The sequence below is a fragment of the Lupinus angustifolius genome, chromosome LG15, assembly GCF_001865875.1.
Source record: "Lupinus angustifolius cultivar Tanjil chromosome LG15, LupAngTanjil_v1.0, whole genome shotgun sequence".
NCBI classification, from domain to species: domain Eukaryota; kingdom Viridiplantae; phylum Streptophyta; class Magnoliopsida; order Fabales; family Fabaceae; genus Lupinus; species Lupinus angustifolius.
Window position 1 is genome coordinate 1,703,983 of NC_032023.1, and position 26,639 is coordinate 1,730,621.

The window sequence follows — 26,639 nt, forward strand, 5'->3', positions numbered from 1 at the left end:
TTAACTAGTGGTAAAAATGTTATTTTTTAGTGGGCAAAAATTTTATGTAAGGTGAAAAAGTTTTTCAGGGTCTTAGTTGAAGTAGAAAGGAGATGTAATAGGGATTATAATGTCATGAGTTGAGTTGGATACTTGGTCTCTTCATTAGTTGCTTTGAAATTATTACCTCACTATGACCCATATTCAAATGATAGCACCAACCGATATCAAATGTCTGCAAAAATTTAAGCCATTGTGGATATATTTATATTGTGTTAATAGATAAAATTAAATATTCTGGATGTTTTACAACGGGTTAATGAACATGCGGCCTGCCGACCAACATTGTTGTCCTGTCCACATAAAAATGATGGTTATATGAGCGCACACCCACATACATTACTCATTTTGTTATCTATAAACCAATTATTAATAAATTAATTATCACTTTGTAGCATTTGTCACTTTTTAGTTAGTATGATGATTTGTTGAAAAAATTAGTAGGATAATATATCATTTTTCTATCCTACCTAAACCAAATCAATTAAGTGGTAAGTGAGTTGGAATTAATGAAGTTGAGTATAATCCAATAAAAATGAATCCAAAACAACTATCATATGTTGTAATCACTTGGTTTGGTAGGCTATGAATATTTGTCTTAACTAATTTTGGGGTAATAATACCAATTTCATAGGGGCCATGCCATATACCTATTCAGCTTTTTCTGCAAGCTGCACTGATATGGTAATATCTGCCTGTAATGTTCAGCCTATACTATAGGTGAATAGGTGTACGGAAGAATAACACATACCAAAATCTTATTCATGGCATCATAAAAAGTAAATAAAATATCATGTTATACTTCATGTCCTTATCATAAGACATTCTTGTTGCCATTTATGATAAGAAAAACTATAGATATTTATCTAATACACATATTTTAATTAAATTTATATAATTAAAAATGAAGATGATTTATTTTTAGATAGTTTTTTGTTATGGTAGTTAGAATTAGTTTTACTTTAAATAATAGCTTAAGTTTTAAGCAACTATCAATTTTTCTATTGTATAAATATCTATGCACTTTGCTTTTGTGCATAATTCTATTCCAATAATGAAAGTTCAATTTTTTTCTTCTTTGTTGTTCTTTCAATTCCCTTCTTTTCTTTCTTGCATGATTGTTAACAAACTAAAAAAAAATTTAATTAAATTTGTGTTGTTAAAAATTTATTGGTTATTTTTATATAGATATGTCTTTTTACAAGTCTTTCTCTTTGTTACACTTATTGTTTGAGTTTTTGAGTGAAATTTGGATTAATAAAAATGTATTTAAAAAATTAACAACTTGGTTAAAAGTACGTTATAATAGCTAACTTAGGGTGCCAATTTACTCTCACTACTACAAACAGTATTGGGTTTATAATTATATATTACCATTTTATAGATTTAGACTTCAATTTCTTTTGTTACACATGTTGTAGATTTTCATGTAAAAAAATTGTGAGATATGAAAAATGCACTAGTATATAACACTAGCAGTGTTTTTTTCTTTCCATTATTCCCATCTGTAACCATCACAATCAAAATTTATTTGCACACTGAAGAAATCACCTTTTCATCAGTGATAGCCTCTTCAGTTTCAATGTGTTGGGTTATTGATAATTGTGTTGGCCTTTTGTCTTTCAAGTTTCAAGATGAGAATTAAATTTTTGTTATAGAAAGTATCATCTCATCATATTAAAAACTAATTCTTAGGAGTCACAAGGATCCAATTTGAATAATAACAAGTAATATAAATAAATTATTAATGATTTAAATTAATTTTGAATGAAATAAATTTAAAATTTATAAAATCACTTATTTTCTTTGAATCTTAATTCATCCTCATATATCTCTTTATTTCACCTTTCAAAACTTATTTTTGCATAATCAACAATGATGACATCATCATAAAACAATTATGACATTATCATTAAGTTTGATAAATAAAGTAAGAATTTAATCAATACACCGTCATTACATGATAACACTAAGCCAATAATTTTTTTTACATGATCTATCTATTAACAATAATTATCATATGAACGATAAATAATATATCAATAGTATAAAAAACTTCTATATTATCATTATAACATATAGTATTATTAGTTTGACTATGGATGGTTCCTAATAACATCTGTGCACGGTCCAATCCCAGAAATATAACATTGGGCTCACACATAGTTGTCGATCATGCATGGTGGCCGACCTAACTGAGGAAAGGACGACAATGGTAGGGCATGGTCTAGTTAGCATCTCTCTACTATAGAACCGTCAAGTCGCATGAACAACATAGATAATGTTACAAAAATAAAAATAAATACGTCGTCTGAGCATTGAGCTACCATCTGCCATGCGATGAAGACGCACCTATGATATGACTACAAGAGTTTGAGTAGGCAACAAAACAACATACCTGAATAAAATATTGTACCAGTTAAAGCACGAGCACAACATAGTTATCCATCACGGATAAAGCAGCCCACACCTACCTGAGACATAACTGACAATACAACTTGTCATAATTAAAACATATGATCATGGAATATATCGTACTCAACCTTTCCCCTAAGAATGAAGTACTCTATGAAATACTCTTATACTCTTGCATTCTTATATTTTCCCTACATATTTTCACTCATACTCACTTGAGCATCATAATGCATTTTCAAGGTATCCAACCAAACAATTCTAGACCAACTCTTGCTCGGATTCAGAAGAAAGATCAACATTCCAGCCCTACCTCCACCGTACATAATAGCAAGCCCTACCTGGAGAAGTAAAATGCTTGACTTCAACAAAACCATAAATGCACATATGAATAAAGATTTTATGGGCCCCTCTATTTTATACATGTTCTAGGCAATGAGTTTTGTCTTAACTTCTGAAAAAACATGAAGGGATGAAACTAAAATCACTATTTGAGACGTTTCACCTAATAAATGAATAAGGATTAAGTGCATATGGGTGGCTTATACTTTTCAAATTTGTAGGAACTTTTTCCAATTTTTTAAGTAAATTATTTGATATTGTTTTCATTAATAAATCTTAATTACTTTTTTTTCCAATAAATTTCCACTTGTTTGGCCATTACAAGGTTACAAACATCGGCAATAATCAGATGTCCCAAAATATATTCGAAACCAATATAAATGAAGGAAAATAGAAAATTAATAAATATTTTTAATTAACATGACATATTTTCATTGATTTAGGACATAGTCTGAGACAAACTTCCGAGAAGTTATACTATAAACATGGATCCTTAATGTACTAGTACATGGGATCTTACCTATAATAAAAGAGAGGGGAGTTGTCCCCCTTTTTTGGAAGAGGATCATAAAACTTGACATGTATAAATGCCAGGTTATGCAAATTGGAATAATGGCTCACAAGTTACAACACAATCTTTAATAATACCTTGTAAGGTCTAATCAAATTAAGGCTTTTTCTTATCATCCCTTCAATTTGGTCAAGTTTCTTATGGAATCTCAATTCTCATTAAATGCTATAATAAACTAAGAATGGTGACTGGGGTATCAATTTGAGTCAGTGAACAATGTGTTCTAATTGGGGTAAGTCATAAATACTATTACCTCACACTCACTCTAATCAAAATATTTATTTTATATATATATATATAAATAAGAGTAATATTACATCTTCCTATTAAATGACACGTATAACTTATAAATCAATCATTTCCAAATATATCATTTTATTATGGGTTACAAGATTAATAGAAAGATTTAGTAAGAAAATATATCATTTCGAGATATACAATGAATGAACCTGAAGCTATGTTTGACCATGATTAAATAAGTAAGATTCAAGTTCCATGGTGATGAAGCAGAATTTGACTGCATGTTACTGTTCCCTCATCAACCAACCTGTAATAAATTGACATCACCATAAAGTCTTCAATCCATTCTGCTTCTATTGCTCCTAATATATTTAGTCAAGTGATCATTAAATGAAAGAGAAATGAATAAAGTGGTGATTTTGGAATGTTCCTATAGTTTTTTGTTAATTTGAGAGTAATAATTATTTCTTTCTACTTTTCTTAATCTTTATAAAATTTGTAAAAGTGTTTGATTAGTTAACAACCTAGGAACCCTTTAGTAATAAACTAATTAAGTAATACACTTTATAAGATAATTTATTATTTATCAGCTCTTATTAAGAATAGGAGAGGTGTAAAATCTAAAGGGAATAATGTAACTAACTACTATAGAGTCTTTGGGAGGACTGAAAAATAATATATACAAACCCCAAAATTTTATTAAAAAATAAAAATAGAAAATTAGACCCCAAAAAGTGCTATTATTTTTAACCAAGAAACTGAAGTTGGTGGAGAAGTCTATTCAGAACTGTAAAATAGTAAAAAGTTATGAAACAAGAGGCTCTGCAGTCTAGGTATCCTAACACTTTCTGCACTATTTTAAAGTTCCACATACCATAAGCATATTGCTGCTGAATAATTAAACATAATTATGATGAATGTAATATATATTTATTATTGGGTAAAAATTTATATACATAGTTAATATATTTGTATTCTTATATTTAATGATAATCAAATATGAATGTTAGATGATACAGATAAAATGAAATAAATTATTATATGTTACTTTGATTATTATAAGATGATAATCCTATTGATATTAATATGTGTATAGACCAAATATAAATATATGTATATTAATCTACAAGACAAGTGACTAATCAGAACAAATATTGAGAAAGTGTACTACTTCACTGAGAAGTGAGAAGCAACATTGATGAACCAAGTTAAAGAAAGAGCAAGTGAACCCAACACAAAAATAGTCTTTGGAAGAAGAAATTTGCAACCTCATTGTTTTCTTCTTCTTCTTCTCCTTAAAAGCCTCTCTTTGATAAAGGAATTTCAAACATATCTTTAGCCATATCTTTTCTCTGCCTTTTATTTGTGACATGTTACACCAATCTCATTCATCAACAGTGATGTTTTATCTATTATCTCTTACTTTTCTCACACACCCTTTTGTTGTGTAATAAAGCTAATCATCATTACTATCTATATACCCTTTTAGGACTTCTACAATAATATATCATGAAGAGAAGAATGTCCTATATTCTAATGGCTACCCTAATATTTTCAAGTTTGTTTTGTGTATTGAGCAAACCCTTATCTCCATTTGGTGATGTAAATCAACAAGGTTAGTTAACTCATTAACTTACACATTAAAACAGTGTCATTTCTTTTCATTTTTTTTCACAAGAAAATACTTCTAAACTATCTTCATTCCACTATGAGTTCATGTAGCATAAACCCTATTTTTCATTATCTTTTTTCATCTAATGATTAATTAAGTATTGTCTTTTTCACCCTTTAATGGTTACCAACAGAACTCTTCAAACTTTCTGATACAGTTGATCAGACAAGAAGAATACAAGATGTTCCAACACCTGCTTCTGATTCTACACAGGTACCACTTTGTCTTGGAAGCTTTTGTTTTATGCATGTATGTGTTTTTTTGTACATATAAATTATATTTTATATACAACATATAGTGATAGATAATAAAAGTTGTCCCCTTGTATTTTGGTATGCATATTTAAATGGAATAATATGTCTGCTCGTACAAGAAATAACTTATCTCCTTCAGTCATTAAAAGTATCACATGTGTGCCTTTTTTTTTTAGTTTTAAAAATATTTTTATAGAAAATGATGAAATATGACACATTTCATGATTTTACTAGCAAGAGGGGATAATTTATCTCCTCCTTATATTAGGATATACTTTATTCTTATATTTAAAAGTTGAGGAAAAAATATATGCAAGTATAGTAATGTATGAATTTGATACATGGAAAATGCGTTATTCACTATTCATGTTTATTATTGTTAACTTTTTAAGAAAGTAATACAAATGAATGGTGAATAATATATTGATTGTATAAATTAGTACATAGATATTACATTCTTACAAGATAAAGGGAGTCTCAAGATTTATATCACTCTTCCATGTATCCCTTCATTCTCATTGGTCAAAAAATATAAATTAATATAATATTAAATTTATATTTTGTACATATCTTAATACAGAAGAAGAAATAATAGAATTTTTTTCATTTTCTAAGAAGAAATTGTTGAACTTTGATGGTAAAATAATAGAAGTTAATTTTTTTTTTTTGCAAGGGAGAAGAAAGAATAAACAAAGCAAAGGAAAATGGGTATAAAGAAACATTGAGAGGACTAAGCAGGCTTGGGTCAACACCACCAAGGTGTGAACATAAATGTGGAGGGTGCATACCCTGTGATCCTATTCAAATACCTACTAATAAAGACCTTATAGGTCTTCAATATGCTAATTATGAACCTGAAGGATGGAAATGCAAATGTGGAAATTCTTATTTCAACCCATAATGTGGAAATTCTAGTTTTTTTATATATATATATATATATATCCTTGAATGTGTGAGTGCAACTGAACAAAGATTAGTATTGCTTTGTGTTGAAATGAACACATTTTTTCCACATGATTTGGAGAGAATCATTCTCTTAGCTATGGCTACTTTTAATAAATATTATCATTATTGATTTAACGATGCTCGTTCAACTATGTATGATGTTCGTTCAACTGTGTCTGATGTTCGTTCAACTGGGTCTGTTGTTAAATATTAGGCGAAAGAGAATCAACAATGTTTAACATCGTTAAATGTGATAGGTGGATATACAACCAACAACATCCAATAAAAAAAAGAGTTGTTGATTTTATGGTATTATGCTAGAGTGGTTATGAATTTTGCAAAGTTTCACAATCCACATGTTATACACTTCTGGAAATTTTGAAGCAATATAGAAAAGAATATTTGGTTACAGTTGGACTCAATTAAAAAACTTTGTGCTAATTTTCATTTTGTATTTTGCTATGATTTATAAATATAGTATGATCTTCTTAACGAATTATTGATTATTGTAACAATATTGGGTGCCCATATATATGGCATTAATTTATTTTTACAATATCTAAACCATCACTTAGGGTATATTTGTGTTACATGGTTGATTACCCTAAAATAAACTCCAAGAATTTGAAGCTTCTGGATAGAGAAAGTTCCTACATAAAGCTAACATCATGATATTGTGAAAATTAATAATTGTGTAAAAACTTTTTACACTACTAACATATGGTCTATTACTCATATTAATCATTGTTAACCAACTCTCGTAATAATTAATGCAGTGTTATATTCTCTTACTAATCATCTTACCCACAAGAAAATAACATTTGACAATTATAAACCAATTATTAATAAATAAAATATCACCTTATAATATATCACTTTCTTGTATATAAGAGAATTAGTAGGATGATATATCATTTCCTTTAATCCATGTTATATTATGAGTTTTTGTTAATAGTAATTGTCGGACGGGGATCACCTGTCCCCATTCCCGTCCCACTCGGTGTCCCCGTCCAATTAAAAAACTTAACTTAAATAAAAATATATATTATAATAATATGAATTAATATTTTCACATTATTCTATGAAGTTTTATTGGCTAGGTACATGAGGACAGGAATATCTTGGGACAGATGATCATTGTCCGAAATTGTCCAGCCATAACTTATTGGGTGTTGGATAGAACGAAGACAGTCACATGCTAGCATGACCATAATAGCCATCATCATGAAGAAATATGCTGAACCAAACTCATCTATGCATTTAAACCTACCCTCCACTAATTTTCAGAAACCAATTAGTGTTGGTTGCATAGCATGTAACGTAGTTAGTGCATTGCTTTCAAAATTGCTTGCATGAGGAATTAAGTTAACAAGTAAATATAGATCAAAATGTGACAAATCACATGGAAGTGCTGAACCAAGATGAACCACATTCAATGCAGATGATAAGCCTCATAGGGAACATAGAGAGCAACATATCTACATCAATTTTAGTCTGAAAGTGTAAGGCTCATCCACATGAAGGGTTCATGAAGTATTTGTAGAGTTTAGTCAAGTTCTCCTTTCCTGTTCATCAAGTCGTGGTAGTATAGCAGGACACACATTGGTTGACCAAAAATGCAAAATATGAACCAAAAGATCATATTTCCAACCTGACATAATGAATATAACAATTATAACCCAACAAATCAAATTGAAGGTGATGAAGCAGTTATAAGATACGCGACGGAAAGAGCGAAACGATTAAAAATGACAGTTTAGAGACATACCATTGAGTTTCTGTATTTATTTTGTAGGTAATTAGTGATCACGACCAAAGGAACCTAGAAAAAGGGGAAGACAATCATTAACATGCCAAGCGAACCTAAAATACAGAAGATATCATAATCATCAACTATAACTGAACTAGCATAAATTTCTCCACAGAACATTTTCTTTCACTAAGAATAGGAACTAATCTGTCATTACAGCCTTTTTTCCATGATTGAGGGGTAGTAATTCTACACTAAAACTTATGCTTACAGTCCTATAATCGTGTAGTTAAATATGCAAACGGAAGTAGAATATGGCAATAAACCTTTACCTGAAACATAATTCCAATAAAAGCCCACAATTTGAACATGTGGCAAGGAATGGCAATGCACAGCTGCACTCAGATGAAAGAGAAATTATGAGTAAAATTACTGAATTCGGGTGTCTTTGGCATGAAAGTTGACAAGTTATTCACACTGGCATGGATATTTTTCTTAAGGAGGAAAATATTTAAAGACTCAATTGAAAATATAATTACAACCCAGGATGTTCAGAACTGAATCAAATCCAATCAAAACCAAAAACTGAGAGTGAATAGAAAAAAGTTTATTAGGTTGGATGTTTCGGCTTTCAAATTTGAAAACCAAATAATATTTTACCTAGTAATTTCCTATCTTACTTACACTCTGTTCTATCCAGTGCTAGGACGGATCAACACCAAGAAAATTTTGGCCCACATGACTGTCCATCACACCCGGAAGGCCGACCTAGCTAGGGGTAAAAACGACAGCAACACGACATGCCTAAGTAAACACCAAAGAAGGAAAACCTTCCTAAGACACCAAAGCATGCTACTCTACCTTTCTAAAATAGAGGGAACCATCCATAAGGGAGACTCACTTACTCATATATATACTTTCTCTCTCTAAAGTAGACACTTATACTGACTTGAGCGACGGAGTTTTCATGTATCCACCCAAGGCGGACCAAAGACGGCTCTTGCCCATATACATCAGAGAGATCCTGATTGCGACCACCCTCTTCCACACCAAAGAACACACTCGGTAGGAACTATCTTGCTATTCCACAAGCCAAACTTAATTCGATCTCTTAGATTTGGACAATAATTGTAGGGTTAACAATTAATTTGGACTTATATTCACAATTTAGATTTGCATTTTGATACATTAGCTTGAACATACATTCAATGTGTTTGGATTTTCATCTTTACATGAATTTGATAAACTTGTACTCACAAAAAATTCTAATCGAAAACCCAAAAATGATCAAATACATTTAATTACATCCATCATAATATGAGTATAGAGAGAGGAGTCTCGGCGCAACAGTAAAGTTGTTTGGCTTGTGACGTAGAGGTCATGGATCCAAATATTGGAAATAACCTCTTCGATTATGAGGGTAAGGTTGTGTACATCTATTCTCATACCTGACTAAGTGACAGCTTTGTGCACTGGGCCGCCTTTTTTTATAACATGAGTACAGAAAAGACTCAAGAACATGCTAATATTATAAAAAATTAGGGCCAGTGCCTCGGATTAGTCACTGGACCATGCGAAAAATTCCAAATCATAATAAAAATGGTAATGCAAGATTCGTTGCAACTTTGATCAGTCATTAGACCATATTAATGAAAGAGGGAGATATAAAGAGAGATAAACCACACACCTCATGGAACACAGCAGAAACCAGGAAGGCAATTAATGTAGCAGCAGGCTGTAAAATATGATGAAAACCACAATCACAAATACATCTAGAACTAAGAAAAACAAGATATACATCTTTAAGAAGAAAATCCAATCCAACTATCAGTGGATGAGAGTAACTATGTTATCACACACACAGTACAGGAACTCAACTTTATCTATAACCTTGTTGTTTTTTCTTTTCTTTTGTTAAATAAACAAATCCTCAATTTCTGGATGGAAAATTTAGCAGAAGTAAAAGTAAAGGAAGAAGGGAAAACATGAATGAGGGACTGTTTTTAAGAAATAACATGTTAAGAGGGGGCATAAATTCAGCTGAAAATAGTTTCCAAAAAACTGTGCATCCCATTGGTTAATTTCAGCTGAAAAATATTTTACTTATTTGATGTAAAATATATATTTTCTAAACATGTTGATTCTTACTCCAAACACATGAAAAAATAAAACTAATGCATGAAAAAATAATTATTTCATGTTGCTTATGTAACATTTATAAATTATTATTTTTTATATATCATGATGGAGTGACAATATCCTAAACAGAAGATATTCTAAGGAGAAGTCTTTCATTTGATCCCCAAAATATATGCTTAGAAAGTATAATACAGGGTCCATTCGAGATGAGATGATGATTGATTACCTTGGGTAGACCATTTCTTATGCATGGGAAATATATATGGCGAACCATCCATTTATGCACAGGCTGCAGTACGATAGAATCCACTCAGTTATAAATAATTGCTGATATGTTCCAACACATTGTTTCAGAACCATATATTCAAGGAAAAGAAGGAAAAAAAGTAAGCAAGAAAGTAACAGACAGAAGAATAACTGTAAGTCTTCTTTCTTTCTAGTTCCCACTTCGTTTGAAGTAAACAACCTCTAGATACCAATCATATCATCTCGGTGGTATAGTTATTTCATATATGTATGTATGTAAGCTTACAAGAAACTTAACCAAAAACTGGACCAACATATTATTTTTGCAAAGGTAAGACTGAAAAGGAAACATACCATATTCCACATCCTCCAATACTGGTCATAGCAGAAGCAGCAGATATGCATTAAACAAAAACAACTCACAAATTCTCTTCATGAAATGATTGTAACAGTATACTAAACAACTTCAGGAATAAGCCAGGACAATGAGCATACCTCTTCAACAGTTTTGGCATTCCACCAATCTTTGTAGAACTCGCGATCGCCAAATCGAAGAAGCTCTGCAAGTATATTTAACCTACAACGCAGCAGAGGCTCTAAGATTAAAAATGAAATTCAAAGCCAAGTTTTACTATTAATGCACATAGATCAGAATGTGAAGTGTAAGCACATGTGCAGGCACACAGGTCTAATTATCTAAACTGTTTTTTATAAAGAATTTCATCAAAGAGAATAAAAAGGGGCTATGGTAAAGAAAAAGATGTCCACACAGATCATATAAAAGATTTGCAAACTGATCGTAAATTAAAGTTCTCATATTCAACCATATAAAATAGCCTCTCTAATTCCTTTGCAGATCTGTAGAGATTCACTTAAAGTAATCATGGGCGGTGCAGTAAATAAAAGCCATAAACTAATTTTACATCTTCAGGAGCGTATAATTCAGACAAAAAAATCCACTTGCACATACCTATAAATAAGCTAGATCTACCCACCAATGTGGCAGTTACTGTTCGGGTGTGTATCATTTTGAGGATGGTTTCAGAAATCAATCAATAACAAACTAAAATATACATGCATCATTACTGCACCATAGCCAAGTTTTGGCTATTCCTAGTGCAGATGCATCAATATCTTCAAGGACACTTCAGACTAGAACTACAGTTCTCCAATTTATACAGCAATTTCTTGCTAATATTTATAAAAAAAACACACACACATGTGCACACATGTTGAACCAAAGCACAGAAAATACGCACCATAGGTGAAAAAAGCAGTAGAACATGCAGAGCCACACATATACATTTGGAACAGAAAGCTTAAGAACTCTCTCACTGGCATATAGAATGTTTCCCTTCAAAGGATGTTGAGAGTTTTGGACAATAGGATTCATATACTGCAAAATTACATGAATAAAACAGTGTCAGAAGCCAGACTATCATTAGAACTAGTGAATAGAAAATTAAAGGGGGAAAAGGTGGAATGGAAATGAAAATGAAATATTCTAGCATCTACTGCTTACTTGTTCTATTATAAATCCCATAACTCCTGTAAATATTATCAGCTTGATAAGTTGACGAAACACCCAACCCTTTCGAACGGAAGGAGTGCGAGGATAGCTTGGCTATAACAGTAATTCATTAAATAGGAAAAAAGTTCAGAATACACATGAGAAATTACTTCACAGATGCACTTGTCTTAGCTTAGCAAATGCGAAAAAAAGGGAACTCCATAAAAATACTCATCAAGAGAAAGTCAAAGGAAATTTCTGTACTTTAATCTTATCAGGATGAATAAAATACAATTTTCTTCCTGCCTTCTCACTATCGTTAAACGATGGATATCATAAAGACTAAAATTCTAAATGCAGAAGAACAAATACCAAACATAACAGAAGCTGCTCAAGCAAACCCAATATTCTCAAGAAATTTCAGAAATGTACACTGCGTTTATATTTTCATGCCACTATGCCAGTAATGATGAAATGTAATGCCAGGTCCCTTCAAAAAAACTTGGTGTTACATATATAAAATGAGAAACAACCACAGGATAGAGAAAGCAAACAAGACAGCAATTCCATATCCCTTTAAAATTAGTGAGATCGAGGAAGACTAACAAAATTTGATCTAGAAACAAGCTCATTACATTGGGGAAGTATGTTGGCAATTTAGTGTGAATGGAAGGTACAAGAGAAGCAGAAGAGTGAATGTTGAGTTTTGCTACATATTTCAATACAGAATGATTGACTACACAAAATGTTGGGCTGCCTAAGGACATGCAAAAGGGGAGGGGGCAAATAAAGTCTTCAAAAGATGGAGTTGAGTAACCAATATTTCGAGATGAAAAGAAATGAGGAGGAGTTCCAAAAGATAGAGAATCTATCGAAGACAACAATGAAATAGTCATTTGCACAAATCTCAATAATCAAGTGACCACAGAGCAATTTTCTTGTTGGATAAGAATTGAATTCCTAGCTGTGTAATTATGTGCATGTGACAGATTCTGACTTGACCTCTAACAAAACCTCAAACACATCACACGCAAAGATATATTTGTAATTAAGTCCATATAATAGTGCCTTTTATGTGCTTCAATGATGCAAAATATGCATGCAAGTGTCCATCAAAGATCGAAAGAGGCGACAATGACAGATCTGAATAATTTAACAAACAAAAAGTACATAAATAAATAATTGACTAAAAAATGCGGGTACCTGGTAGCATAATGTAGGAGCAGCCATGAAGTATGCCAAACTCTTGAAACTCACATTGTATGGATACTCCATATTAAAATTATTGGGAAATGTTTCTCCCTATAACACAGGGAACATGATTCAGTGAGGGTGCAAACAGTACTTTTATCTATCACTGATATGCACAAATTATAGGAGAATGACAGCATGCAGAAAGAAGGAAGAAATGGAGAGGGAATTGGGATACATGTTTTTCTAATAAAGATGAAACAAGACTATATTTTGCAATGTGATTCAGTTTTAGAACACGAGCAACAGCTACAGTATGGTCATTAGGATGACCCTATTCAAAACCTAACCATCGCATAAAATATATACCTTATCCTCTCTCAATATTTATTTTTCCAGAGAGAGTAGGAACAACAGGTGGGCATAAGGATTGGTGGTTGTTGTTGTAGAGTAGAAACAACAAGCTGCATGGTTTATCTATAAACTTACAAAAAGAAGTTAACCAGTACCTTTTCATTTGAAACGATGAGTGCTCTGATATCGGAATTTGTATGTGCATATGATACCAATTTTAACCACACAATGCAAGTTAATAGCATCAATATGGCACCTGATACAAAAGCAGAATCACACCTACACCGAAAAGCAACAGCTCCATGAGTTATCATTGCTATATTGATGTCTAAGAAATGACCAAGCGCCTATGCATTACTGTATGGTTATTTTATCCATCACGTAAATACACTACTGTCTCTCTCATAAGGAAAACCACTGTCTATAAAGCATGTCACAATTCTGGTCACCTTTTCAGTGCATGGAAACATAGGATTTACCATGACTTTGTAGTTGGTAAAAGGCTTGTAAGTTTTACATTGATGTCAGAACCAATAGTTATTGACTTACTGTTCTTACTTCTTTAGTTTCTCTAGTATCTTTAGTGGTTCCTATATACCCCTCATGTCCCTTGGATTATTTGCAAGTGGTATTCAAGCTCTTCCCTGTTTTACTACTTTAGCTGCAATTTATATAGGTAAATCCACCATTGACTAGTTTTCCAAATCATCCTTTTAGTTTAGCCCGCAAAAAATACAATGTATTTCATCTCAATATAATCTACTTAGTACTTAGGGAACATAAATAAACATATAAAATAGGCTAGGCAGCGATTAGGTTCTTTTCAATTTTCCCTTGACATGTCCTTTATGGATAATGACAAATTTCATAATTATAACACCTTTATCAACATAAACTCATATTATTGCCAGCAAATCATTCTGAAATGGATATATGTATAGCATGAATACAGACATTAAAAAGAAAAGGCCTAGATTTATGACCCAGAATCAGTTTTGAAGTCTACACTGACCTTAGGATTACTAAAACCGGATAAAAGAATGCAGTAGTTGTAATGATTATATGAAGTAGAACAACAACCTGCAATGTTCAAGTCAACATCCCTAAGTATGTAAATATGGAAAATTATGTGATTGAAAATATAACATCAAAATTAACCGTAGTTTTCGATTATTACAAATTATACAACAATTAAGGACTTTATGTGGTTGCAGAATTTTTCCCTATGAAATAAATAAGAGCTTACTTGACCAGATCACTTACTGGTTCAGAAATACACTTTTGATAAGCAAACTTTTCGACTAAGAAGGCTGCAAATGGAAATATTGCTAGACTAAGACTGCAAAATAAGCATGAATGTTGTTAGAGAATGTCAAATCACATTGTAAGAACTAATCCTAAAAAAAGATACACAATACACACTCAATTCTTTAGGGGATTAATCAAACTCATTACCAACACATGAAGAGGGGCCAATCTCTGAACGATTTTGAGCTAAACCAAAAGCCGTACTTAATCAACCAGCCATACTGAAAAACATATAATATAAAAATAAAAAAATTAGAAAGAAAAAACTGTCAAACTAGAGGACATAAATCAAAAGCTGTTCACACAGATGGATGAATATTTATACAGTGGAACATAAAATTCTGCTAGATAGACATTAAGAATAAATGGAAGAGGTATACCTTCATTAAATTCTCGATGATAAGTCTGCTGTTCACTGCAACAAGCACTACTATACAGAGATTAAACAATCCCGCATGACTCTGCAATTCATTGATTAATAGTTATCAGTAAAAGAAAGCAATTATAGGATGATGCCAAAAGAAAAACAAACTGCTAAGCATGCCCCTATAAGGCAACAATATTATTCTGAGCTGGTTAATTTATTAAACAAATAATATTAATGAAGGTAGCAAAACAAGTAGCATGCAACCAAGCACCAACAGACCAAGGATTTTTTTTTGCCCGAAACAAATCTACTTCAAAAAATTAAAACAGAAATCATCATGTGACATATTACTGTTGACAGTATATATACACATTAAATTGGCTTCTAGTTTGTGTTATTGTTTAAAAAGATAAATACTCATTTCAATTTCTCGCGTCTTTCGAATTTGCTGACCACTTTTAGGGACCATTTTGGGTTTTTCAATTTTTGAGGGAACAAATTGGTAAGGTCGAAAAAACTTATTAACCAACTATATCAACCACAAGATTTAGTGACTCATAAATAACATCCAAGGCATATCAACCAACTATATCTGATTACTACAACAAAATATTGAAAACTTGGGCATCAAAATTACAGAAGTTAGGTTGGTTCAACTCGTATTAATTAACTGAACAAATGTAAAAATTCTACGGAGTGGAGTACGAATAAATTTTCCACGAACCGTGTTAATAGAAAAGTGCAAGAATAGTACAACCACACGTCAGAACAATTTTGTTAACGTCATCAGTTTTTGCAGTGATTATATATACGCAATCGTGTACAATTATGAACATTATGGTGAATATACATTTACACGTTAAAATAATCAACAATTATACATTAAACATTACATGCAAAATTGGAATCAACAATTACCACAAGAAATCTACCTGTCTGAAAATGTTATCGGAGCTGAGAGGGCTCTCCTTGATTCTCCGGTGAACCGGAACATGAGGACGGTAAGTGAATTTCACGTCAGCGACTCGTTCTTGATTATCCTTATCAGCGGTATCATTGTGGATCGTAGCGTTATCAGCGATTGCATGTTGTTGCTTAGAACGATCCTTATCATGTTCCTCGTTGCTCTTGCCGTTCAAGGAATCGAAACCAGAGGTGGCGCTGTGCCTCCGGCGAAGAGAAGAAAGATCAAGATCTGATTCGCTTCCAAAGACGGTGGCGGTGACGGTGGTGCCCGCAGTTTCCGGCACATCGGAAATCGCCATCGGTGGCGAAATAAACCAAAATGTTCTTTCTATATCAAAAAGAAACTACGAATCTTTTATTTTATTGAATATTTTTTTACATATATATAGAAGAGAGGAATAAGAATAAATTTAAAAAAGATACTCGAAAACGACGTCGTATCTGATATGATAATTTCTTGAAGGGAGGAAAAGTTCTATTTTTCTATCTGTAATTTTTTGTTTCCTATTTATTTGTCAAATGTCTAAATTCAAGAGATACTAATTTTTTATTTATGTTTTTCTAATTTAATACTTTCTTAACTCACATGTAAGTAGTGGAAAATATATTATAAATATAATCAATGTATTAAATGTCAATTAAATTGAGAGAGATATTTAACTTTTTTAATAGATCTGTTTTTTTATAATGATATATAAATTAGTGTTGTGAGAACCAGACTGATGGTCTGATCCGTTCGACCTCACCGACTTTGAAAATTGTTCTGGTTTACGGTCTTAAGGATTAGATAACTCTGAACTAGAAAAATTACAATCTAACTGTGTTGAATTCGGTTAATCCAGAAAGTGAACTTAATAGTTCACTTGAAAATTAAAAAATTGAAACAAGATTGATGTTTTGTTTTTTCTTGTCCAAATAAAATGAAGATATATTTCTTCAATATAATTATATTATATAAAATTTTCCATTTACATATAATTATATATAAAATTATTTGGATCAATAAAACGATTTAACTAATTACACCTAATATAGGGTATCTAATGATGACTAACTTGAGTTTCACACACCCTTCACATAAATATAAAATATAAAAGAATTTTTTGTATGTAAGAAGTGATTTATTCTTTTTGGTTTTTCTATGGGTTGAAATTTAAGTAGAAAAGAAGCCATACAAAATCTCTATGTTTACTATCGAACAGGGATCTTCTGTCATGTTCCTGTCCTTATATCCCAATCCAATCAAATTGTATTAAATAATATAAAAAATATTTTTTGATTTTTAATTTTTATTTTTAAGTATGTATTAATTTTCTATTGACTTGAGATACAATGAGACATAAAAAATGAGACAAGCGATCTCCATTCGTTTACTGTAGTGCACAATTTGATTTGCAATTAAGAGATCGGATAAAAATCATCAATTGCAACTAATGAGAAATACTATGAAAAATCATTCAAAATAAGTTACCAGAATTAGACACTTAGTGAAATATCTATCCATTAGATCATTTGAAGAATCAATAGTGATTAAAAATAAATTATAGATAATGAATGAGAAACTCTTATACATTTATATTTTAAGAGTTTTTTTTCTTTGCATATATTAGGTAAAGTGAGTGATGTAGAAGATTTGAAATAGAAAAGAAACGGTGGAATGTGTTTTATGTGATGGTGGGAATAACAAAGCTATGGTCACTAATGTTTGTATGTATAATTGGGGAGGTGGAATGAATGGAGCAGAAGAATTATGTGGTTGAATTAAATGGGAACGTTCATTTCTCCGAAGCTTTTTCTTGACACGTATCGTAACTTTTTTCTTCGATGAAGCTAATAATAATAATAAATGTTACATTTAATAATCAGATACCCATACACAAAAAATTGATTCCTTAACATAATTTGCTACGTTCCAATTTCAACTCTGACTCGCACAATATGGTGGATGTGTTTTGTTCAATTGTCCCTTTCCTGATTTATTTCTTGCATTGTTTTGTACTACTTTGGCATGAAATATCAACTTAAACCGACATAGTGACGATTACATCATAGGCTTTCTGAAGAAATGACACTTATGATGTTGTTTTCGTATGTTTTATAAAGTCAGCAAAATTGGTTTTGGCTTTTATTTGGTGATACATCTCGCTACTCATGATTTATATTAATCAATTTTTGTAATTCATTTGCTAGAAATGTGGAATATTTGACGACTTACACGTTAACTTTCAACTTTAACAAGTGCCTTTAGTTTTCATGCAAACTACCCTATTAAAATTACTTTCCGGGTTTTGTGAATGTCTCTTAACTTATTTTTTTCTTAACTATTTTATGTCACATGTCTCCCCTTTTACTGTAGAGTGTTTAATTGTGTAGTATGTCTCTTTCCAGTCATATCACCTTAACAAAAATAATTACATGGAGGGACTAACATCAAAGCAAAAAGCAAAGTTAAAGGACCATGTTGAAAAAAAATAGTAAACAAAAACAAATCAGTGAAGGACCAAAATATAATTTTGCCTAATTTTTATTGATCAAGTTAAATAGTTCAACTCAATCCCCATAAAGACAAAGAGTTCAAAAGTTCGATTCTTGTAAGTAATTAACAATTATTTTTGTTAAGATAAACAGTTACGCACCACCAATAAGATTAGTTATTTACCCTTAATGATAAAATACATTTGGTATAAACAAAAAACAAACAAAAACTATAAGTGTGGCTATGGCAAAGAAAAGAAACATTTTCAAAATTATCATAGAAGGTACTTAAATGGATGTCTAGTACAAGCTCTTTAAGACGGCGAATAATGCTTTTTTCAACACTTATTTGAATGTAAGTATTAGCATAAGAGTGCGTGCGTAGATGATTTAGAAGGATCTCTTAAATCTTGCATTAAAAAAATGCCAACATATAAATAAACATCATCAACACTTCAAATATTTTGGTACAAATCAACACTCTTCACATCAAATTAGTTATTAAAGCAGCAGCAGCACAATGAGCCAAAATCGTGATTATAATAAAATCTTCCAATTTCAGCATACCCAAAATAAATAAATTATTAACTGGTGCTTAGGGGAGATCATAGATATTTTATTAACAACCAAGAATTGCATTCCACTCCAATAATTAAAACATGTTATGTTAGAATAATTAAAACATGTTAAAAACACTTGTTGGTAGATAAGTGCAACAAAGACAATAGACCAATTTGGGCAATAATGGAATCCACATTGCAAGTACTTGTCAATTTTGGGCTGGATTTAAATTAAATTACTAAACCTATAAAAAGTCCAAATAAGGTTTAAAAGCAGAAATACAACAAAAGGGGAAAGGAAAAGAAACATTACATTAAACTTACCTTGAACCAACTTTACTCTAATATGATGGGGATGGGCGCAAAAAATTCTTCAGAGGAGTTCAGCAACATTTGATGGCAGCTCCTCAATTACCACATTGTAAAACTTCTGGATGTCAAAAAGCATTCTATCATCATCCTGTGTGACAAAGTTGATGGCAACACCCTTCCTACCAAACCTTCCACTACGACCGATACGATGGAGATAGTTCTCAGGCTGTGTTGGGAGATCATAATTTATAACTAGAGACACTTGCTGGACATCAATACCACGAGCCAAAAGATCAGTAGTTATCAAAACACGGGAAGACCCAGAACGGAATTCACGCATGATAATGTCACGGGTATTCTGGTCCATGTCACCATGGGTTGCTGAGACTGTGTGGTCTCGGCTCCGCATCTTGTCAGTAAGCCAATCGACCTTCCTTCTTGTGTTAACAAAAATGACACTCTGAGTGATCGCCAATGTCTCATAAAGATCACAGAGTGTGTCCAGCTTCCAATCCTCTTTCTCAACATTGACATGAAACTGCTTAATACCTTCCAAGGTAAGCTCATCACGCTTGACAAGGATCCTCACAGGTTTATTCATAAACTTCCTTGTGATCTCAAGTGCCTCTGGAGGCATGGTAGCAGAGAAAACTCCCACTTGAATCTTGGGCGGAAGCAGCTGGAATATATCATAGATCTGACAACAAGAAAGTGAAGGTTAAAGCACCTACTCATAAATAAACTCTTCAATAGGCCAGTTAAAAATGAACTATCTTTCACATTTTAATATGATGAATACTAGGATAAGAAATTTCAAATAGATGATAAAAGAAACATCTCATGATTTAAACAAAGTTGAAAGTTTAGAAAAAAAAAACTATTAGAAATATAAAAAGGAAACAATCGTATGAGTTTATTATCAATATAAAGGGGAAAAAAGATATTAGTAGGCATTGCATATCAAACCTCAGATGAAAAAAAAATCAGGAATTAACTAGTTAAAAAGTTTCAAAAAATGGGGCAAAGGAATTATGAATTAAGAACCTGATCTTTAAAACCTCGGGAAAGCATTTCATCAGCCTCATCCAATACAAACATCTTGATGTAATCTGACCTAAGTGACTGCCGGCGCAGCATATCAAATACACGACCAGGAGTGCCAACAACAACATGAACACCACTTGATAGAATACGCTGGTCTTCACGGACACTGGTACCTCCCACACAAGCATGCACCTTAACACCTAGATAGTCTCCCAGTGCTCGCATAACCTTCTCAATCTGCTGAGCAAGCTCACGGGTTGGTGCCAAAACCAAGGCTTGGCATTCAGTCACACCGTAGTCAAGTTGCTGCAGAATCCCAGAGCAGAAAGTTGCAGTCTTTCCAGTTCCAGATTGAGCCTGCTGTATAACATCAAGTCCCTTGCAGAATGGAACTATTCCCCTTTGCTGAATAGCTGATGGCTTCTCAAAACCTAAACAAAATCATACTGCTTTCAGGATTCGTACAGTTACAGGGGAAATAAGTGGCAGGACAATGAACACCACAGTACAGCACAACAAAAGGATGTCCCAAGTGTTATGCTGAAGCGTAACTTGAAATTTTTTGAAGAAAAAAAGGAAATTCAAAGTCTCAAAAATACAGAACAAAATTTCAATTGTTATCATATTAAAGTATGAACATAATTCATTGGGTATAAAGAACATTGAATCTACCATATGCATAAATGCCTCTCAGGAGATTTTCTTGCAAGCCCATAGCATCAAAACTATCGTGAACCTCGTCATAAGATGTGAAGAAGTCCTGCCCTTCAGATGTAAGCCTGTACCCATCAAAAGTTATCAAAAGAAAAAAATAACAATTTTGAATCACATCGCAAGCATGTATCTAAACGTGGACAGAAACATACACAACAACCTCAGGAAAAAAGAAAATGCTAATAAAATCATATTGCACTTTTAGTTACGAACAAGAAAAAGTTAAGTGGAAGTTCTTACAACTCATTCATCTTGGAATCAAATTGCTTAGCATCAAACTGTGACCCCTCAGGTGCTGCTGCTGCCATGACTGTGAGATGAAAATAAATTGTATTACTATGAAATTTTGGAAGCATGTTTGGTTTGGTATCCAGTCAATCCAAAATCCTTAACAATTAAAAAGTGTCTCAAATAGGTGCTGAAAACATGGGCACTGCCTAAAGGAAGCGTAGTGTCATTAGGGCTCCAAAGTGCATTAAAACTTCCCATTCAGCCATCAAAATTTTAGTTTTTATTTTATAAAATCATGGTTGGTCCATGAAGAATGTGTAAATAGGTACTTAGAGTGCCAATAGCCACACCTACTAAGAAAAAATAGCACTTGCACTCGATATAATTCTAATTCCACAAAGGCACAACCTAAAAGCAACATAATATTGCTTTTCTGTGAGAGAAAAATGATTTAAATGAGTGTTCGAAAATACCAACTATAACTCAATGATGATATGAACTCTAAAAAAAACCCAATTAAATTGTATTATACTCCAAAAGTGATTGTATGTTACAATACCAAAAAAACCTTTCACAAATCTATTTACAACCACTGTTTTCTAACATCAATCTATTTTCGATCTAATATAACTCCAGCAATAATACATTCCCCTTTTTCGTAAAAACACACAATGCAAAAAACATATAATCAACAAAACCAGAACCATCTAAACTCCAGTTTTCAAAATCTGTTCTGAGCACACAAGTCAAAAAAAAGGATAAACCTAGAACAAGAGCCATATCTAAGAACAAAGAAACAATTAAAACAATTAAATTATAGAAGCATTAACAGATCGAATAAAAAAACAAAATGGAGTGAAGAGAGAATGCGTGGAATCGAATGATAGAAGGAAGAGCGAGAACCTTAGGATTATTGTGATGAAAAGTTGAATGATCGGAGAGAAAAGCGAAGGTTGAGAGAAGTTAGGGTTTTCCAAACTCCTCGGATCTACGCCGCTGAGTTTGAAAGTGTGAAACAACACTAACAATTAGAAGAACCCTTTTTTTGGGTTTGTGAGGAGTGTTCTTTTTTTACTTGTGATTCCACATTTACCCCTGCGTTCCTATTTTTGTACTTGTACATGGTCAACCAGCAAAGGTCAAATTGGAGATTTGCTCATGGGTCAAGGAGTTGGGCCTAGCCCACACATCAATTAATCAATTTCTATGTCTTCCTATTATTTTACGAGTTTAAAATCTATGCACTAATAGTATAAAAGATAATGTAAAGTTTTTTACACTGTCAACATATCATTCATCGTTAATTTGTATTATTTTTGTGTGAGAGTCAATGATGGTTAACAAATCAATGATGAATAATTTATTGAAAATGTAAAAACCTTACACTATCAATATATACATATTAAATCATTTTTTATAAGTGTTATTGTAAAAAAATATTGCTACTTTTAATAATAACTTTTAAAATATTAATTAGTTCTTTATGAATAATGTAGTTATTATGGAAAGAGTACATATGATAAAAATATAATAAAATATGAAGAGGAATTGAGAAAAATATAATAGAAAAAACTTCTGAGTTAATAGATCATTAAAGACCATCCTATCCTACTCATGATAAGGATTTGATATCTTAATTCATAAATCATGTCTCCCACCAACCCAATAAAAAATGTTATGTTAATTAAAAAAAATAAAAATTTATTATTTTTCCTTTTTTACATCATTAGTGCGGAACATGATTTGTGCTTTGGGTTAATATTCCTTGTTTCATGCCCATATCCTTGGTGCAACAACCAAACATATCCCACTCGGTTGAAATTCGTAACTTTCAATGAGTCATTGGTATTTTTTCGGTATTATCAATGGTATTTTTTGTGTTTTAGGTAAGGAATTAATCTTTTTCGTGGTGTGTGATGCTCCTCCCAACAAGTGTCGTTCTCAATAATCAAACCATTGATATTTTGGTCATCACGAAAATCTAGCAGCCAACGTTTTGTTGGTAAATTGTGATTAGGATTAGGATTGATTGTTATTAAGCTTGGTTTCTCTACATCTTAATTCAAAAATGAATATTTACTCCTCTAAAATGCTTGAAATATGAGAAGTCAAGGAGCCTCATATTTTGAAAAGGTTAAACATTGATCATCTTTAACATACATTTCCAAATGTGAACTAAGTATTACTCTAAGAAATTGTAACAAGGTTATTAATCACGTGGCTTTTTTAGCTTTTTATACAATAATTATTTGTGGCATGAGGTTTTTTGTTTTGGAGTGTGGTTTTTGAGGGAGAGAGAAATTGAAATTATGACTTTAGAAAGTCTTCCTCATGTTTAGAAGTTGGATGAAGGAGATGAAAATGTTTTGAAGGATTTCTCAAATCCTCTAAAACTTTTCATGTATCTATTTTTATAGTTTCCAAATTTGAAGTTTTTGAGACAAAAATATCAAAATACATAAATAATTATATATTATTGTACATTTCTCATTATTAACTACATTCTTAAAAAAGAATAACTATCAAACATAGTCTAAAACTCTCTCATTGTTAATTACATTCCCTTTGATATATTTCCTTCTCTTTTCCTCATAAATATCAACCATAGCCTAACACTATGTTTGGTTGCATATAAAAGAAGAGAAAAGAAAAGTGGTGGAAAATATCATTTTAATAATAATTTTATCAACATGACATTGTGACAACTTTTTAAGTTGTCATTTGATTTTTAAATAAAATTTGAACGATATAAATGGATAAATAAATGGAGAAAAGATATGGAAAGTAGGTGGGAATAATAAGCTTTCAAATTATAAATTCCAACTGTAGATGTATAAATTTCTTTTCCCTTTCTTTTATGTTTAATTATATCTCCTTATAGTAAGAGGTAAGTTATCTTATTCCATGAGTAAAATTATGACATATGTAATATTTTTCTATTTTTTAGAAATATTTTTATAAAAAATAATTAAATAAGACATGTATAACGATTTTTTTAATCAAATGAGATAACTTATCTCATAATATGAGGAAATGAAATACTTAATTCACTTAATTTAAACCCAAAAGAAAAAGAAAGTAATAATTAATAAAAGAGAATAAAATATTTCATAGTATACAGTGATAAGTTAGCCACTAAATTATGACATCTACTATATTTCATCATCTTTTATAAAAATATTTCTGAAACTAGTTTATATTAATAACTGATATAGCAGGAGGGAGAAAAGTAGAAACAATTTGAAATCAATCATTCCTTACTTCACATCTCGATCTGATTCATTCTCTCAAACTGTGAGTTTCTCATCACTTCACTCTTCCTCACTATTATTTTCATTTCATACAAGTCCATTCATATTTTGTTGTTAAATTTGAATTTGATATTTATTACATTGCTTTTTTTTGTTATTATTACATTGCTTTTGATGTCAAATATTCACCAGATCAAGCTTGTTTACCTTCTCTAATTAATTTGGGTATTGTTTTAATTTTTTCCCCAATAATTGAAAATTGACCTAGTTCTTAAATATTTGATCAAGGTTGAATTTTTAGCAATTGAAATGGATGATAACACTTCCCTTCCATCTGGGTCTTCTTCAAAACCAAACCCAGATCATGTTGAAGTGGATTCAGACTCATTGGTTTCAAAGGGTCATGATAATAATAGTGATACCTCATTGGACACTATTGTACAAAGGTTCCAAGATTCAATGTCTATTGATGATAATAATAAGAGACATAAGTTTTGGGAAACTCAGCCTGTTGGTCAATACAAGGATGTTGGAGACTTTACTTTAACCGATGGCCCGATCGAGCCTCCGACACCCTTGTCTGATGTAAAGCAGGAACCTTACAATCTTCCAACTGCTTATGAATGGACCACTTGTGACATGGACTCTCAAGAAACATGTGATGAGGTTTATCTTCTCTTGATGAACAATTATGTTGAGGATGATGAGAATATGTTCAGGTTCAACTATTCTAAGGAGTTTCTAAGGTGGGCGCTCCGTGTTCCTGGTTATTACAGGAGTTGGCATATTGGTGTCCGTGCTAAAAATTCGAAGAAGTTGGTTGCTTTCATCACTGGCGTGCCTGCGAGAATCAGGGTTAATGATAAGGTTGTGAATATGGCTGAGGTTAATTTCTTATGTGTACATAAGAAGCTTAGATTGAAGAGGCTCGCCCCTGTTTTGATTAAGGAAGTCACTAGGAGGGTTCATTTGGAGGATATTTGGCAGGCAGCTTATACAGCTGGAGTTGTTATTCCAACGCCGATAACAACTTGTCAGTATTGGCATAGATCGTTGAATCCAAAGAAGCTTATTGATGTTGGGTTTTCAAGGCTAGGTGCTAGGATGACAATGAGCCGCACTATAAAACTTTACAAGTTACCTGATTCAACAGTTACTCCTGGATTCAGAAAAATGGAGCTCCGGGATGTCCCTGCTGTTACTCGATTGCTTAGGAACTACTTGAGCCAGTTTGTTGTTGCTCCTGATTTTCATGAAGATGATGTTGAGCATTGGCTTGTTCCCCGTGACAATGTGGTGGATAGCTACTTGGTTGAGAGTCCTCAAAATCACGAGATCACAGACTTCTGCAGCTTCTACACTCTTCCTTCTTCTATACTCGGAAATCAAACTCACTCAACTTTGAAAGCTGCATATTCTTATTATAATGTCTCCACTAAAACTCCATTGCCTCAGTTGATGAATGATGCACTTATTATAGCAAAACAAAAAGAATTTGATGTTTTCAATGCCTTGGATATAATGCATAATGAGAGTTTCCTCAAAGACCTCAAGTTTGGGCCAGGAGATGGACAACTTCATTACTACTTGTACAATTATAGGGTTCGTAGTGGTATGAAACCATCTGAACTTGGGCTTGTGCTCTTATAGTTTAATAATTTTCAGCTATAGATTTGGTATCTAATTGGAAAAACTATTCATTTGTTTTGTTTATCAAGCGCAGAGTGTTGCAAATTTTCAACCTTA

At 31.9% G+C, this 26,639-nt stretch overlaps 4 protein-coding genes across 6 annotated transcripts; 2 read left to right on the forward strand and 2 right to left on the reverse strand.

Annotated features, from left to right (window-relative positions):
- Positions 4,856-6,431, forward strand: LOC109328045 (EPIDERMAL PATTERNING FACTOR-like protein 3). The gene is made up of 3 exons (XM_019561294.1): positions 4,856-5,219; positions 5,410-5,489; positions 6,204-6,431. The coding sequence occupies exons 1-3, from the start codon at positions 5,114-5,116 to the stop codon at positions 6,429-6,431; spliced, it is 414 nt and encodes a 137-aa protein (XP_019416839.1). The 5' UTR covers positions 4,856-5,113.
- On the forward strand, positions 4,893-26,639 carry LOC109328043 (glycylpeptide N-tetradecanoyltransferase 1-like). Of its 2 annotated transcripts, XM_019561292.1 has the most exons (4): positions 4,893-4,898; positions 23,242-23,245; positions 24,909-24,919; positions 25,183-26,639. In XM_019561292.1, exon 4 carries the CDS (start codon positions 25,203-25,205, stop codon positions 26,541-26,543), a length of 1,341 nt encoding a protein of 446 aa, XP_019416837.1. In that variant the 5' UTR covers positions 4,893-4,898; positions 23,242-23,245; positions 24,909-24,919; positions 25,183-25,202; the 3' UTR covers positions 26,544-26,639. The 2 variants fall into 2 exon arrangements, with proteins under 2 accessions (XP_019416837.1, XP_019416836.1); XM_019561291.1 differs by lacking the exons at positions 4,893-4,898; positions 23,242-23,245 and having other exon boundaries at positions 24,858-24,936; positions 25,182-26,639.
- Positions 7,709-16,671, reverse strand: LOC109328042 (diacylglycerol O-acyltransferase 1-like). 2 transcript variants are annotated; one of them, XR_002105393.1, is made up of 17 exons: positions 16,273-16,671; positions 15,354-15,434; positions 15,121-15,194; positions 14,929-15,004; positions 14,678-14,745; positions 13,821-13,944; positions 13,324-13,422; positions 12,133-12,234; positions 11,870-12,006; positions 11,106-11,187; positions 10,965-10,985; positions 10,591-10,653; positions 9,913-9,960; positions 8,558-8,620; positions 8,244-8,297; positions 7,893-8,126; positions 7,709-7,859 (listed from the first exon to the last, which is right to left on the reverse strand). XR_002105393.1 is itself a non-coding variant. In XM_019561290.1 (16 exons), the coding sequence occupies exons 1-16, from the start codon at positions 16,603-16,605 to the stop codon at positions 8,022-8,024; spliced, it is 1,530 nt and encodes a 509-aa protein (XP_019416835.1). In that variant the 5' UTR covers positions 16,606-16,671; the 3' UTR covers positions 7,709-8,021. The 2 variants fall into 2 exon arrangements, 1 of the variants encoding a protein (XP_019416835.1); XM_019561290.1 differs by having other exon boundaries at positions 7,709-8,126.
- LOC109328044 (eukaryotic initiation factor 4A-15-like) lies at positions 19,502-22,687 on the reverse strand. Its single transcript, XM_019561293.1, has 5 exons — positions 22,546-22,687; positions 21,652-21,721; positions 21,370-21,476; positions 20,698-21,128; positions 19,502-20,350 (listed from the first exon to the last, which is right to left on the reverse strand). Exons 2-5 carry the CDS (start codon positions 21,717-21,719, stop codon positions 19,715-19,717), a joined length of 1,242 nt encoding a protein of 413 aa, XP_019416838.1. The 5' UTR covers positions 21,720-21,721; positions 22,546-22,687; the 3' UTR covers positions 19,502-19,714.